This window comes from Humulus lupulus, chromosome 2, assembly GCF_963169125.1.
Source record: "Humulus lupulus chromosome 2, drHumLupu1.1, whole genome shotgun sequence".
In the NCBI taxonomy this organism is placed as follows: domain Eukaryota; kingdom Viridiplantae; phylum Streptophyta; class Magnoliopsida; order Rosales; family Cannabaceae; genus Humulus; species Humulus lupulus.
Window position 1 is genome coordinate 17,740,396 of NC_084794.1, and position 16,555 is coordinate 17,756,950.

General features: G+C 40.1%; 1 protein-coding gene across 1 annotated transcript; it reads right to left on the reverse strand.

Annotated features, from left to right (window-relative positions):
• Positions 1-7,937: 7,937 nt before the first annotated feature.
• Positions 7,938-8,450, reverse strand: LOC133813988 (uncharacterized). The gene has a single exon (XM_062247011.1). It carries the CDS (start codon positions 8,448-8,450, stop codon positions 7,938-7,940), a length of 513 nt encoding a protein of 170 aa, XP_062102995.1.
• Positions 8,451-16,555: the final 8,105 nt, after the last annotated feature.

A 16,555-nucleotide genomic window follows, 5' to 3' on the forward strand; every position in this document is an offset into this window, starting at 1 on the left:
TAATCGATATCAACATTGAATGACTCATATGGGGTATTAATGCTGGATCGACCAGAGGGTCGATGAAAATTATAAGCGCTTGGCTAGTCTAAGACTAGTTATTCAAAGCCAGGGCACACGACCCCGGTGACTGTTTGTCACATGGCTAGGGAACGCTGTTCCATAGTTATGACTCTAGAGTCAGGAGGAAGGTTATGTTGGTGACTAATCACCATGCACATATCCTGTTAAAGCTAGTGAGATGCTCACTTATTTGTTAAGACCTGGTGATCCTATCGTCACATGGCTAAAGGGTGTTGTCCCCATATTTGTGACTTTTTTTGATAGTCACCTATTTGTTTGGACTGTTGGTCCTGAATAATTAATGCAATCACTATTGATATTATATCATGTTATATTGTGTTTTCTTGCTGGGCTTCGGCTCACGGGTGCAGGTAAAGGCAAAAGAAAGTTGGACCATCCTTGAGTTGGAGAGCTTAGGTGATGACGTGTACATATGCAGCTGCTTGTCCGCCACGGCCGAGGTTTAAAGGGGAACTATGGTTAAACCCTATTTTGCCGCATAGAACGACCTGTTGTAAATATTTTCTTGTAGTAGACTTGAAGTTATAATTTTGGGATCCCAGCATATATATTAAACGTTCTAATAAAACGTTATATCTTAACCAAAATTTTTAATCCCTAAATCGCTAATCATACTTAGTTACACGATTTTGGCCAAATAACTCGATTAGCGAGTTTAGCACTGTTTACAAGGCACACCGTAACGGTCCCAGGAGTTGGGGCGTTACAACTTGATCTAATGGTTCTAAAACCATTTTTACTTCATCAATGAGACCTTAATCATACCTCAATTATATTTGGTAAAACCACTAATACTCAATTTTACACCGAAATACTAGTAATCGACATTGTACTATTTTTCACTGCTTAACATCTTTTGCCTTCTATATCTCACTCTTCTCACTTGATTTCATGCCTTGTCCATATTTTTCATACTTTCTTATATCTTGAGCACATCACACACCCATAAAAGACAACTCAAATGCCACAAGGTTAAAAAATATTGAATATACACATAGACATCATATACACAATTTTTATACTTATGCATGGAAACACTTGTAAGAATATGCATATGCTCAAATTATACATATTGTATGATATGTAATGCAATGAAATCATGTGATTATTGGCTATATTATATCAAGATAATGTGGGTGCTACAATCCTCCACACCTTATAAAAATTTCATCCTCGAAATTCTCTTACCCAAATAACTCAGGGTATTTGGATCTCATTTCATCTTCCCGTTCCCATGTCATTTCCTCAATATTTGAACTTCACCACAAGACCTTAACCAGTGAAATCTTCTTATTTCTCAACTCTTTCTCTTTTCTGTCAAGAATTTTCATTGGTTTTTCTTCATATGTTAGGTCTTGTTCAACTTTTATTGGCTCGTAGTTTAGCACATGTGAAGGATCTGGAACGTATTTTCTCAATAATGATACATGAAAAACATCGTGGACATTTGACAATGATGGCGGTAATGCCAATCTATAGGCTACCTTTCCCACCTTTTCTAATACTTCAAAAGGTCCAATAATTCTTGGGCTTAACTTCCCTTTCTTTCCAAACCTCATTGCTCCTTTCATAAGGGCAATTTTCAGAAGTACCTTGTCCCCAATGTTGAACTCCACATCTCTTCGATCAGCATAACTCTTTTGTCTACTCTGAGTAGTTAACATTCTTTTTCTTATTTTCTCTACTGCTTCAGTTGTCCTTCTGACAAGATCTGGACCAAGATACTTTCTTTCTCCCATTTCATCCTAATGAATTGGTGACCTGCATTTTCTGCCATATAAAATTTCATACGGTGCTACACCAATCGTTGCATGGAAGCTATTGTTATAAGAAAACTATATCAGACACAAATACTTCTCCCATGATCCTTGAAAATCTAAGACACAAGCTCAAAGCATATCTTCAAGAGTTTGAATGGTCATTTCAGATTGTCCATCAGATTGGAGGTGATATGTCGTAGTAAACTTCAATTTTGTGCCCAATGATCTTTGCAAACTTTCCCAAAACAATGAAGTAAATCGAGCATTTCGGTTTGAAATTATAGATACTGACACTCCATGTAGTCTAACAATCTCCTAAACATATAATTCAGCCCACTGATCCATAGTATAAGTCATGCGTATCGGAAGAAAGTGTGTTGATTTGGTATATCGGTCTACCATAACCCAAATAGCATCATGTTGTTTAGAAGTCTTTGGCAATCAAACTATGAAATTCATAGTAATCACTTCCCATTTCCACTCTGGTATCTGTATTGGTTGTAGTAAACCAGCAGGTTTCTGATGTTCAGCTTTCACTTGTTGACAGGTTAAACACTTGGCTACAAACTCGACCACATCCTTTCTCATATTGGGCCACTAGTAGTGTCTTTTCAAGTCATTAAACATCTTTGTCGTCCCCGGATGTACTGAATACAAAGTATTGTGAGCTTCAGTAAGGATTTCTCTCTTCAACTCCTCATCATTAGTGACACAAACTCTTTCCTTGAACTTTAGCATCCCATTATATGACACACTAAACTCATTGACCTTCCCACTTTCCAACTCACCTTTTTGTTCCACCAAGTAAGGATCCTCACATTGACCTTTTTTGATTCTTTCTAACAAGGTAGACTGAATAGTCATTACTGATAATCTTCCTGTGATTACCTCAATCTCCGTTCTGCACATGTCCTCCTGAAGTGGTCTTGTCAATTTCCTCAAAAATGACACATTACCATGAGATTTTCTACTCAGTGCGTCTGCAACTACATTTGCTTTTCCAAGATGATAAAGTATTTGACAATCATAATCTTTCACTAGCTCCAACCATCTCCTTTGTCTCATATTTAATTCCTTCTGAGTGAAGAAATACTTGAGACTTTTATGATCGGTATATATTTCGCACTTCTCACCATACAGATGATGTCTCCAAATCTTTAGTGCAAAAACAACTGCTGCCAACTCCAAATCATGTGTTGGATACTTCTGTTCATAGTCCTTCAATTTTCTAGAAGCATAAGCTATGACTTTGCCATTTTGCATCAACACACACCCTAAACCTTGCTTTGAAGCATCACTATAAATCACAAGTCCTCCTCCAGATGGAATACTAAGTATTGGAGCAGAAACCAATCTTTGCTTCAACTCTTGAAAACTTTTCTCACAAGCTTCAATCCATTCAAACTTATGATTCTTCCTCGTCAGTTGTGTCAGTGGCATTGCTATCTTGGAGAATCCTTTAACAAATCTTCGATAATAGCCTGCTAATCACAGAAAACTCCTTACTTCTGAAACATTTGCTGGTCTATTCCATTTACTAATAGCTTCAATCTTTGATGGATCCATCGAAATACCATCTTTTGAGACTATATGGCCCAAAAATGCCACCTTCTCTAGCCAAAATTCACATTTCTTAAATTTGGCATAGAGTTGTTTTTCTTTTAATTTCTCCAACGTCAACCTCAAATGTTCTTCATGTTCTTCTTTGGATCGAGAATATACCAAAATATCATCAATAAACTGTAATGCCCAAAATTTCCTAATAAGGTTTAGGACCTTGATTAGGAGGCCGGGAGGGCCATAATTGATTTATTATGCTATTTAATGATTATATGCATGTTTATGTGAATTATATTATTATATGATGGTAAATGCATGCATATGGGTCCACATTTAATTATAAGGGCATTTTGGTAATTTGGCCCGTTGAGGGCGTGATTGTGTATTTACATGTATGTGGGTGAATTATAAATAATACCACATTATATGTGGATTGGTTCGAGCCATTCGACATGAGATGATCATGGAATGTAATTTTTTGGTCTAGTTATAACAGGATTAAGTTCGGGGCTCGGAGTGAGTCTCGGGGTAATTTGGTGATTAGAACATTGTCGGGAGTTAAAGGGTAACGAGATATGAATTATTGGTATTTGAGAATATTGAGGATAACGGGAATTGGAGGGTGTTAATTATAATTAATGAGATAGTTTTACCCTTGGGAGTCTTTAGAAGCCTTTATTTGACCTAGGGGCAAATTGGTCTTTTCACCCCTAAGATATATATCAACTCATGGGCTGTGGAATTAGAGAAAAACAGAGCATCATTATCATCCTCATCTTTCTCTCTCGTACATGTTCTCCCCTCCTTCCTTTCAATTTTTGAGAGCCATTTTGAGGTAACAAGCTAGGAGATCAAAGGTGGGAGCTTAGAAACTTATTTCCTCCATTGAAAAGGATCTAAATCAAGCTTGTGGTAAGAAATTCAACCATGAAATTCTTGTTATACCCTGTTTTTCTAATAAGTTTCCAGTTGAGGATTTTGATGTGTTAGTTGGGAATTAATGGAAGTTCTTGAGTTTGGTTGCTTGGGTTTTGATGAGGGTGTGTTGTAAATGAAGTTTAGGGGTTGAATTGGATGTTTGGGATTGGTTTTGAGGCTTGGTTTCAGGGGGAAATCGCAAGGAGGGAAACCAGAAAAGTTTCTGGTTTGCTGATGGCGCCCCAGCGCTAGGCAGGGTAGGAATTGGGCTTCTCTGACTTTGGGGCAGCACCCCAACGCTAGTGCAATTTCCAGCAAACATATTTTTGGGGTTTTGGATGATTTTGGGGGCTCGGGGGATGGTTCCACTACCCCGTTTGGGTAGATTGAGAGTCCTGAGAGTGCGGGATAGATCCCAGGAGTGAGGTTTTAGATTATAAACCTTATTATGATTTATTTTATTGATGGGATTCCATATTTGGTTATGACTAGGTGACCGCTAAAGGATCAAAGGATTGATCGTTCTCAAGGGTCGTTCTTTTACTAATATTTGCTCGAACCCGAGGTAAGAAAACTGCACCCCATATGTGACATGCATGGTTATTCTTGATGCATGTTGGATGTTTAAATGTGAACATTGATAGCATATTGAATGTTTAGTAATCTTGCTCATTTGCATATGGTTATTATTGAGACATGCTGGTGATTAAGTGTGATGCACGAGAAACATGTGATTAGGGCATGCCATGAATATTGACTATGAGACTGATCAGAGCTTGAGTCTCTGTGTTTGTGCATGATCATAATTGTGCTAGAAACTGTTAAGTAAGCATGCTGAATGCCCTACGTTTGAATATTCGACATATGATATATACTTGGTAGCATTGCTTACTTGTGCATGACACTAACTAATTAGTCTGAATTGGCAAAGGTGTCAGTATCAACTGTGAAGCTGTGATTCATTAGTCAAGTTCGGCAGTGGTACTGGGCACTGGTCACACAGTGTTGACTCATAAGTCAGGACGGCCTTAGCGTGTTCAACGCAAACCAATAAATATTAGATCTAATCGACATCTGCATTAAATGACTCAAAAGAGCGTTAATGCCGGACCGACCTCAAGTTCGATGAAAACTAAAAGCGCTTGTGTGACTTACCCATCAGTCACTCATCTGTTAAGTTAGAGACTTACCCATCAGTCTCTCATCTGTTTAAGTTAGAGACTTACCCATCAATCTCTCATCTGTTTAAGCTAGTGACTTACCCAGCAGTCACTCATCTGTTTAAGACTTACCAAGCAGTCACTCATCTATTTAAGTTAGAGACTTACCCATCAGTCTCTCATTTGTTTAAGCTAGTGACTTACCCAGCAGTCACTCATCTGTTTAAGCTAGTGACTTACCCAGTAGTCACTCATCTGTTAAGCTAGTGACTACCCATCAGTCACTCATCTGATTAGAGCCATTGCAGGAAAGCCCAGGTAACAGTTTTGTTACACGGCTATGGGCACCGAGCCCCATAGTGACTTGCTTGTCAGTCACTCAGTATGGTTAACAGAACCTCAAAATGATATTCACTCATATGTTCAGGACTATAAGCTCTGTATGATCATTCTGATAATCATTTGCATGGCTTTAGGTACTGAGCCCCGTAGTGACTTGCTTGTCAGTCACTCAATATGGTTTACCAGAACCTCAAGTGTTAAATCACGCATCTGATTAGGATTGACTTGATAGTCATCCAATCAGGAGGGCGAGATTTCTTATCCTTGATTCCCCAGCATTGTTTGAATTTATTTGCATGCTTGAATAAAGCTATGTTTGCTAGGCATGCCAGATATGATTTGATATCATGATATGACTGTTCATGAGCATATTGAGTTTTCTTGCTGGGCTTCGGCTCGCGGGTGCTCTGTGGTGCAGGTAAAGGCAAAAGAAAGCTGGACCATCCTTGAGTTGGAGGGCTTAGGTGATGATGTGTACATATGTAGCTGCTCGACCGCCACGGCCAAGGTTTGAAGGAGAGGAATTAGGGTTAAACCCTGTTTTGCCGCTTAGATCGGCTGGTTGTAAATATCTTCTTGTAATGGACCTTTAAATTATATTTTTGGGATCCCAATGTATATAATAAACGTTATAGTGAGACGTTATATCTTAACCAAAATTTTTAATCCCTAAACCGCTAATCAAACTTAGTTACACGATTTTGGCCAAATGACTCGATTAGCGAGTTTAGCACTGTTTACAAGGCACATCGTAACGGTCCCTAGAGTTTAGGGTGTTACATAAACACTATTACAAACTTATCAAGGTAGTCCTTAAACACCATGTTCATTAAGTCCATGAATGCAGTTGGAGCATTAGTTAACCCAAATGGCATCACAAGGAACTCATAATGGCCATACTGAGTTCGAAATGCGGTTTTTGGTACATCCTCTTCTCTAATCTTTAATTGGTGATACCCAGATCTCAAATCAATCTTTGAAAACTCCTCTTCCCTATAATTGATCAAAAAGATCATCAATTCTAGGAAGTGGTTACTTATTCTTGACTGTCAATGTGTTCAGTTCTCTATAATCAATACACATTCGCATTGTCCCATCCTTTTTCTTCACAAATAGCACCGGAACTCCCCATGGTGAAAAACTAGGCCTGATAAACTTTTTATCTAGGAGTTCTTGCAATTGTATCTTTAATTCCTTTAGTTCTGCTAGTGCCATTCTATAAGGTGCCTTGGACACAGGGGCTTTACTAGGAAGTAGCTCGATCACAAATTCAATTTCTTTGTCTGGAGGCAATCCCTGTAAATCTTCTGGAAACACTTCTAAGAAATCTCTAACTACCGGTACATCTTCCGGTTTTAACTTTTTCTCCTTATAAGTGTCAACCACACTGACGAGATAACCCATACATCCACTTTCCAATAGTCGCTTGGCCTTCATAATAGAAATTAAAGGAATAAAACTTTTTGATGTCCTTCCAATAAACATAAACTCATCTTCCTTCGAAGGCTTAAATATCATTGTTTTCTTTCTACAATCAATAGTGGCATTATACTTTGTAAGCCAATCCATACCCAAAATCACCTCATAATCGTGTATCTAACATTATTAGATCATAATATAATTCCCTACCATCAATGCAAATAGGAACCCCCCTCAACCAATGAGTAGAATACAAAATCTCTCTAGATGGTAACATTGTACTAAGAACTTCTGACAATTTTTCACACGATCTACCCAACCTTTTTACATATGTCAGGGATGCAAATGAATGCGTGGCACCTGAATCTATTAATGCATGAGTGAGAATACCAGATACAAAAATATCACCTGACACCATAAAGTTATTGGTATCAGCATCAGCCTGAGTAATCGTGAACACCCTAGCATTTTTCTTTTGAGGTTCATCCTTCTTTTGTTGGTTCTTCATCAATGGACAATCTTTGATAAAATGATCCCCCTTGCCATATTTGAAGCAGCTCTTAGTTAGAAGCCTGCACTCCCATAAATGATTCTTTCCAAAAGTTTGACATCATGGCTGTTGTTGGAATCCAGATTGCCTATTTTGCTGACCTGCTTTAAATTTCTTATTATATCCTTGTCTAAATTGGAAATTCTAGGCCCCTCTTTTGTTGTCATTGGGAAAGCGGCTTTGTTCTTTGTTGAATGGAGTGTCTCTACGAGGCATGCTTGTAGTAGCTTTAGCTTTTGTTATCTTTTCTTCTCTGTGTTCAGCTCTCAAAGCTTTCTCCATAGCCTGAGCATAAGAAAGAGGCCCTGTACGTCCCATATCTACATCTCTAGCCAATTCTGGTTGCAGACCCTCCAGGAAGCGATTCACTCTACTAGTTTCAATGTTAATCAAGTCTGGTGCAAACTTGGCTAACTGGTCAAATGTCCTGGCGTACTCAGCCACTGAAAGATTCCCTTGTTGTAACCTAGTGAACTCACTTACTTTAGCAGTCAACACAACTTCATTATAAACCTTTTCATTGAAGACCAATTCAAATTCTGCCCAAGTCATCTGATTCACTTCTCTAGTCTGCTTAACCACTTCCCACCAAATCTTAGCATCCTTTTTCAGTTTATGTGCAACACAAGAAACCTTTTCCCTATCACTTAGTTGCATAAACTCAAAGATGTTTCTTTAAAAAACTCTTCCAGTCTTGTGCGTCAAGTGGGTCAGTGCTACCTTCAAATACTGGTGGGTGTTGTTTTCAGAAACGTTCATATAGTGGTTCCATGGGGTGCACTACAGGTGGGGCTTGTGGAGGTGTTGGAGTATCATTAGGTGGTGATGGTGATTGTCTTTGTCGTTGTTCTGCAAACAACTTCTCAATTTGTTCAGCTTGTCTATTCAATACCGCTCGAAGTTGAGCCATTTCTTGTTCATATTTATTATTGCAAGAGCCTTCAGTAGCCCCCATTGCATGTTCACGATCCATTTGTATTATTATATATATCTTAAGATAAAATGCCCATAACTTATGTCATTTAACCAATAATGCACATGAGGCATGCAACCAGCACATAATAAATGCACAAATAAAACTTACAAGTGAACTAAGCATTATCCTTTCCTCAATGTGTACATATGAACGATCTACAAGAACATTTTAACCATAGCTCTGGTACCAACTTGTAACACCCTCACTTATTTTAGTTAAAACCATATCTGAGGTGTTACGTTTTAAAACTATATCATAATTACTTTCTACGGAAGTCTGGATATTTTTTTTTAAAAGAAAACTTATTTCACATTATTTACATTAAACATAAAGTGTGTCTCAAACATATTATACATAAGTATTAAATAACCCAATTTATTTTCAAAACATAACTTCATACTTTATTACAAATATCACATTGATAAACTGAAATAACCCACAAAAGGTCGATATGTTCGTATGTACAAATCAGGGTTAGGACCATGCTTTAGTTCTCCTTATGTCATTCACTAATTTCTTTCTCTACCTGCAACACAAGACAACTGTGAGCCTAAAGCCCAGTAAGTAAAGTAATACATGCAATGCTAATGATTACCCAATGTCAAAGGACATACACAACTTCTTTTTAAATTTTGGGCCCCTTAATATTGTGCCCACTGTTTGAATTGGTCAATGCCTGTAGGGCTTGTTACACATATAATATAAAATCCCATAGGTTCTCCTTCGGCTAGCCATCACCACAGTAGGGCGCATTAAAAACCTTATTCCATCGTTACCTCGTCGGGCTCAAGAGTTAAGGCGGCCACACACTGTGGTGTCAATACATATAACAATAACTCATATGGAGGAGAAATAAAAACGAAAACATGGCAAACAATATAATTGGTTCACTAAAACCTAGCCCAAATTATTGGGCTGCCACTATAAGCCTACTATAGGCCTCCGTTTACACTTACTAACACTTTCATTTTCCTTTTCAAAACAGTGGCACTGAACTTAAACTTCTCATTACAACTTGCTTTTATGTTGCATAAAACTTGCTATGGCATCATATAATTAATCATCATAATATCATGCATGGTCTTATATCATACAATAATTCACCATATCACTATTATGCAATGCATACAAATTTATGATGAAGTGTCAATGTATGTTAATATCACTTACTCACAAAATATTCATATAATGCATACTTTCACATAACATAAAATTCTTGTGTTGCAGTTGAGTACTTTACTTACCTTCTGTCCAAAATATATTTCACCGTGTAACAAGTGGTGTCTTAGGTGTTGATGTGCTTATCCTGACAATGGCATGGATTTCTCATCATAATGATGGCAGTAAGACATTGAACTATCATTTAAAAATACCCATAAAACATCATATCAAATTTCATATAAATCATGCCTAAAATGCCTTAAACCAACGTTTAGTGAATGACATGTTTCGAGACTTGATCAGCAAAAATATGGAGGTATACGTCGATGACATGTTGGTCAAGTCCAAAGAAACTGGAGGGCAGGTTCGAGACTTGGAAGAATGCTTTGCAATACTTATAAAGTATAGCATGAAGTTAAACCCTCTTAAGTGTTTGTTTGGAGTTGGTTATGGTAAGTTTCTCGGATACATAGTCAATTCACATGGAATAGAGGCTAACCCTGAGAAGATCAAAGCATTGATCGACATAAATTCACCTACCACAATCAAAGAAGTGCAAAGCTTAACAGGGAGAGTAGCTGCACTAAGTAGGTTCATATCGAAGTCAACGGACAAGTGTGTCCCCTTCTTTAACCTATTGAGGGGCAGCAAGAAGATCCAATGGACCGAGGAGTGTGAGAAAGCTTTCCAAGCCTTGAAGGAGCATCTCCCTCAACCTCCTGTCCTAGCAAAGACAATATATGGTGAAGTACTATTCATCTATTTGGAAATCACCGAGCATGCAATCAGCGCTGCTTTGGTAAAAGAAGAGAACAGGGTACAACACCCTGTGTACTATATCAATAAAAGGATAGTAGGTGCGGAGTCTAGGTATCCCTCTCTTGAAAAGCTAGCCTACTGTTTAGTAGTCACCTCTCGAAAGCTGCGTCCATACTTCCAAGCACACTCGATCCGAGTCCTGACCGATCAACTGCTAAGACAAGCTCTTCCAAAACCAGAGGCCTCAGAACAATTACTCAAGTGGGCAGTGGAACTAGGACAGTTTGATATCACTTATCATTTGAGGACGGCGATAAAAGGACAAGCATTGGTGGACTTCATAGTTGAAGGCACCAGCCTTGAAGATCCTTCCTACCAATTGGAGAATGGAGATACTGAGAAGGAAGGAGATACTCCCGTATGGAAGCTATATGTTGATGGAGCATCCAATGAACACAACTCAGGCACATGAATCATATTGATTCCAGATAATCATCGAATCCATTGCGCTCTCGAATTTGGATTCAACGGTTCAAACAACGAGGCTGAGTACGAGGCATCATTAGAAGGATTACGCTTGTCTCGATATGTACACGCATAGTCCCTGGAGATATTCAGTGATTCCCAGCTAGTGGTGTATTGAGGGAGTATCAAACCAAGGGACTTAGGATGGTGCAGTACCTGAACAAGGTGAAGGACTTATTGGCACAGTTCAAGAAATACTCGATTACACAAGTCCCAAGGGAGCAGAATGCCAATGCTGATGCCTTAGCCAAGCTTGCCAGTGCCAAAGATGCGGACACCCTGAATGTCGTTCCCATCAAATCCTTGGTGGAAAGAAGTATATCTGAGTAGGAAGCAAATGTATTATTTTCGAATTATCTATGGAATAGCCATTGTGCTTCAACGAATGAATGAATTTAATTTCTTAAGTTTCACTTAGTTCCTTAAATTTCTTTCAACGAAGGACTTGTCCTTTAGACCTGTCAACCCCATCGGATCATGTTCGATTCTGGTCCTTGAGGGACCTATCGACCCATACGATTCAAAAGAGAGACAGGTCCTAGGACCTTGTCGTCAAGTTATCAGATCATGTTCGATTCTGGTCCTTGAGGGTCCTATCGACCCATAAGATCCAAACAAGAGGCTGGTCCGAGGACCTTGTCGTCAAATTAATGGATCATTTCGATCTTGGTTCTTGAGGAACCTATTGATCCATACGATCCAAATGAGAGACAATTCCTAGGACCTTGTCGCCAAATTATAGATCATGTTCAATCTTGGTTCTTGAGGAGCCTATCGACCTATACAATCCAAACGAGAGACAGGTCTTAAGACCTTGTCGCAAAAATATGGATCATGTTCAATCTTGGTTCTTGAGGAGCCTATCGACCCATAAGATCCAAACAAAAAACTAGTCTGAGGACCTTGTCGCCAAATTTATGGATCATGTTCGATCTTGGTTCTTAAGGAGCCTATCGACCCATACGATCCAAAAGAGAGACAAGTCATAGGACCTTGCCGCCAAATTAGTGGATCATGTTCAATCTTGGTTCTTGAGGAACCTATTGACCCATACGATCCAAATGAGAGACAGGTCCTAGGACCTTGTCGCCAAATTATGGATCATGTTCGATCTTTGTTCTTGAGGAGCCTATCGACCCATAAGATCTAAACAAGAGACAGGTCCTAGGACCTTGTCGCCAAAATATGGATCATGTTCGATCTTGGTTCTTGAGAAGCCTATCGACCCACACGATCCAAATGAGAGACAGGTCCCGGGACCTTGTCGCAAAATTATGGATCATGTTCGATCTTGGTTCTTGAGGAGCTTATCAACCCATACAATCCAAACGAGAGACAGGTCCTAGGACCTTGTCACTAAATTTATGGATCATGCTCAATCTTGGTTCTTGAGGAGCCTATCGACCCATACGATACAAACAAGAGACTGGTCCGAGAACCTTGTCGTCAACTTATTTGATCATGTTCGATCTTGGTTCTTGAGGAACTTATCGATCTATACAATCAACAAAAGAGACTGGTCTGAGGACCAGTCGCCATTATTTGATCACGTTTGATCATGGTTCTTGAGGAGCCTATCGACCCATACGATAAAAAAAAAGATGGTCCGAAGAGCAGTCGCCATCATCGGATCATAATCGAATCTAGTCCTTGAAGGACTGATCGATAATTTTATCTAAGACTCATTACAGGCTCGATTAGCCCATCTAGACCCAGTTGGTCTAACTTAGACACTTATGTCTACAATCATTATAATGAGTACACGAGAGATTACATAGATCGTGATCGACACTTGCTACACAACCTACATCTGTGTATAGGTATCATTACTACTAAGTATGAAACTATCACCCAACTACCAATGAGGGACAAGCATTTGCTGCTTGCCTCATGGGGTGAAAAGGATAGTACTATGTGTCTAAACACTCGAAGCAAGGCATGGTCAAGTAGCCAGTGACCAAGGCTTTTAAACCTATGATCACTTGGGGGCATATAGTACATATCGATCAGGGTATACACAAGCAATGAGGGCGTGACCTTAAGTACTAAGCAAGCTCAAGTTTTTCTAGGACATTTGTTCAACATATGTTCCGAAAGTGCAAAAAACAAAAACAAAAAAGTTATTGGTGGTCGGCCTATCACCCATGGGGTGGTTGACCTGACCTATTTTGTTCATGGTACTTGGTGAAGTATCATACTACTCACATTACCATGGTTGTTAGCATGAAAAACATAAAAAGAGTAAGGTTAGTATGACACGTGAAATACATGTGTTCAGGGTATACTGATACCTAAACCATTGAGGATTGTGAGTTGATATACCTAGTAAGCATTGGAAATAAAAAATTTCAATCAGTACACTGAGTACACATAACAAAAAAGCATAAAGGCATAAAATTTCATATGTAAAAATTGTCAAGTACAAGGTGCCCCACCAATGGCATGAAGGGAAAGATAGAGTAAAAGACCAAAAGAAGAGTAACTAGGGTGAGGAGTATCATCTAAAAGACCAACCTAAGCCTCGGAAGCCTCAAGAGCCAAACACTTCCTAAGCTCCTTTGCTCGCGTCTTCTCGGGAAGGAAATCCAAGTTCAGATCTTTGTTGGACTTCTAGATCAAGTAGAAGCAAGAGAATACTATCTTTGAATACTCCTCTCGACCCTTATCCCGGACAACCCTGACCACTTGCTCCTTTCTCGACAAAAGCATCCTTCCGCAGTTGGTCCATGTCACCAATCAACTTCTCTTTCTCAGCTTCAAAAGATTGGACTGATCGGCAAGTTTCCCCTCCATCTAGGTTATCCTAAGAGTCAACTCGGTCACTTCCTGGCTTTGTCTCCTCTTTCCTGGCTTGTGGGCAGTTCTTCTTCAGATGATTGGCACTCCCACAGATAAAATAGGCCCTGATCCTGCACTCACCCTGATGTCGTCATCTGCACCGTGGACACACTAGAAAACTCCTCTAGTTGTCACCTCCGCCCTGACGACCGCCAAAAGCACCCCGTGCCCTCCTATCCGAGCTAGGAGGAACGAAAGAATCTAGGTCCTTTCTCTTCTGCTCACTGGAGCCACTACCCCGGCTGGATCCAATAAAAGGAGGCACTGTCCTCCTGGCATCACGCCTAACAACGCTTTCTCTCCAAATCTGATTGACGCCCCCCCTCAACTGTAAGGGCCTTGTCCACAACCTGACATAAGTAGTAGTCTTTGGATCTAAAGTAATATTCACATCACGGGCGATCATAACATTCAAACCCTGTACAAATCTATCTCTTCTTGCCGCATCAGTCGGCACCAAATCCGGCGTGAACTTCGCCAATCGGTCAAATTTCAAGGCGTACTCTGTAACAGTGAACCGGTTCTAAGTTAGGTTGACGAACTCGTCAACTTTTGCAACTCGGACTGCTACACTGTAGTATTTCTCGTTAAAGATGTTCCTGAACTCTTCCTAAGTCATAACTGCCACATTTCTCCTCTGAGCTACTACATCCCACCAGAAGTGGGCATCTTCTCTTAACATGTAGCTAGCACAAGCTACCCTCTCATTTCTTACCACCCTCATGAAATCCAGGATGGAGGAAATCATATTCATCCACTGCTCCGCCCGCAGTGGGTCTGGTCCACCCTCGAAGGTGGGAGGATGCTGCTTCCTGAACCTCTCATACAAGAGTTCCCACCTGTTCTCCATAACAGACTGAACCAGCACTGGTGCCTCAGCTTGCTGAATTGGCAATCCAGTGACCTGAGGAGGGGCCTGCTGCCTTAACTGTCAAAGTTCTTCCTCTGTTCATTGTAGTATCGCTTCCATTTTGACAAACATCTGTTGCCAATTCTGCGGGGCAGGTGGAGGGTCCTAACCCTGGTTGTCATCCTCGGCCCTACTGCCGTGGAGTCTAGATGATTGTCGAGGCATCACAAAAATATGCCTGCAATCAACGACGCCGCTCATCAGGCAAGATAACAACATCCAAAACCACCTCCCAAACACATCAGCCAATCATAACAACAATCCACCAAAACATACAAATAGCATATAACACTTAATGGGTCATGCCCTGACATCATGCATATGTTAACTCATTCATCATGCTCTATATAAAATAAGCAGGCAAACAGGGCATTTAAGCACATATTCAAGCATATAAGTCAATTATTACCAACCAACCCTGAGTCGAGCTTGTCACTGACAGTGAGCATACATGTTCGGTCAATCTCCAGGAACCATAAACCTTGGCTCGCTCTGATACCAAGTTGTAACGCCCTACTTCCTTAGAGTCGTTACTAAGTGAGTTTAAAACGTGCAATTGACTCGCTAACCGAGGTTTTAAGACAAAAGTGTAGCTAAACCATAGACAAAGTCACATAATTTGTAAATACAACCATTCATTGAAAGTTATAAAGTGTTTAACATTTGGCATCCCAAAATATTTGTTACGAAATGTTTACAATACAAAAATATGATTAAAGTCGACTAAACGAAAAAAATAGGTTTAATACAAGCGTCTCACAAAAATACCCCTGGCCATGGCAACCAGGAAGGACAAACATGTACGCACTGCTTCACGCTCTCCGTACTCATGGTTGGTCGACTTTCTCTTTGCCCTTACCTGCACCATAGAGCAGCCGAGAGCCGAAGCCCAGCAAGAAAACTTTCACAAGCATATAACATACACATATTTAACATTTAGCATATAATCAAGCCACCAACAGGCTAAACACATACGACCATGCCGTCCTAGGCGCTTTACCAGGCCTTGGGTTCGCAATATACACCGTGAGGATATCCCAGGTATCCTTTAGGGTTTCTCCCTGGCAGCTCGCACTCCGCGTGCTAAACGCTACTCCCGGCCCCTTGCCGTACTCGGCCTTCACCATTCCTGACCCTCGCCGTTCCCGGCTTTTGCCGTTCATTCACATATGTGCACTCATAGCATAACTAAATAAATACTTAAACACGTATAAACACACTTAATTGGGCTACGCTCTGCAACACAATCATATAGGGTCGTGCCCTGCAACACAAGCTATAGGACCTTGCCCTGCTCTACGGGTACAGAAGTTTTCTTACATGTGTCCCGAGCTTTCCAAGCACCGATGCCCCGAGCACAGTCCTCCAGTCCGAGCCTCACTGAAACCCTAGTCACAATGCATCAACAATATCCATCCATCGAGTTCTAATCCATTAAATAACTTTGGGTCATAATTCTAGTCCTCGGGAGATTGAATTCTATCAATTCGGGTGATAAAATCCATCCTGAGCCTTAACTATTGGATTCTCGATCCGAAAACCTCCTCAAAGCCCAAAAACACACTAAGTGTCGTGGCCCCATGAGCCCATGCC

Excerpts from the sequence above, each read along its gene's own strand:
- LOC133813988 (XM_062247011.1), bottom strand. The coding sequence starts at position 8,450 with ATGCAACTAAGTGATAGGGAAAAGGTTTCTTGTGTTGCACATAAACTG.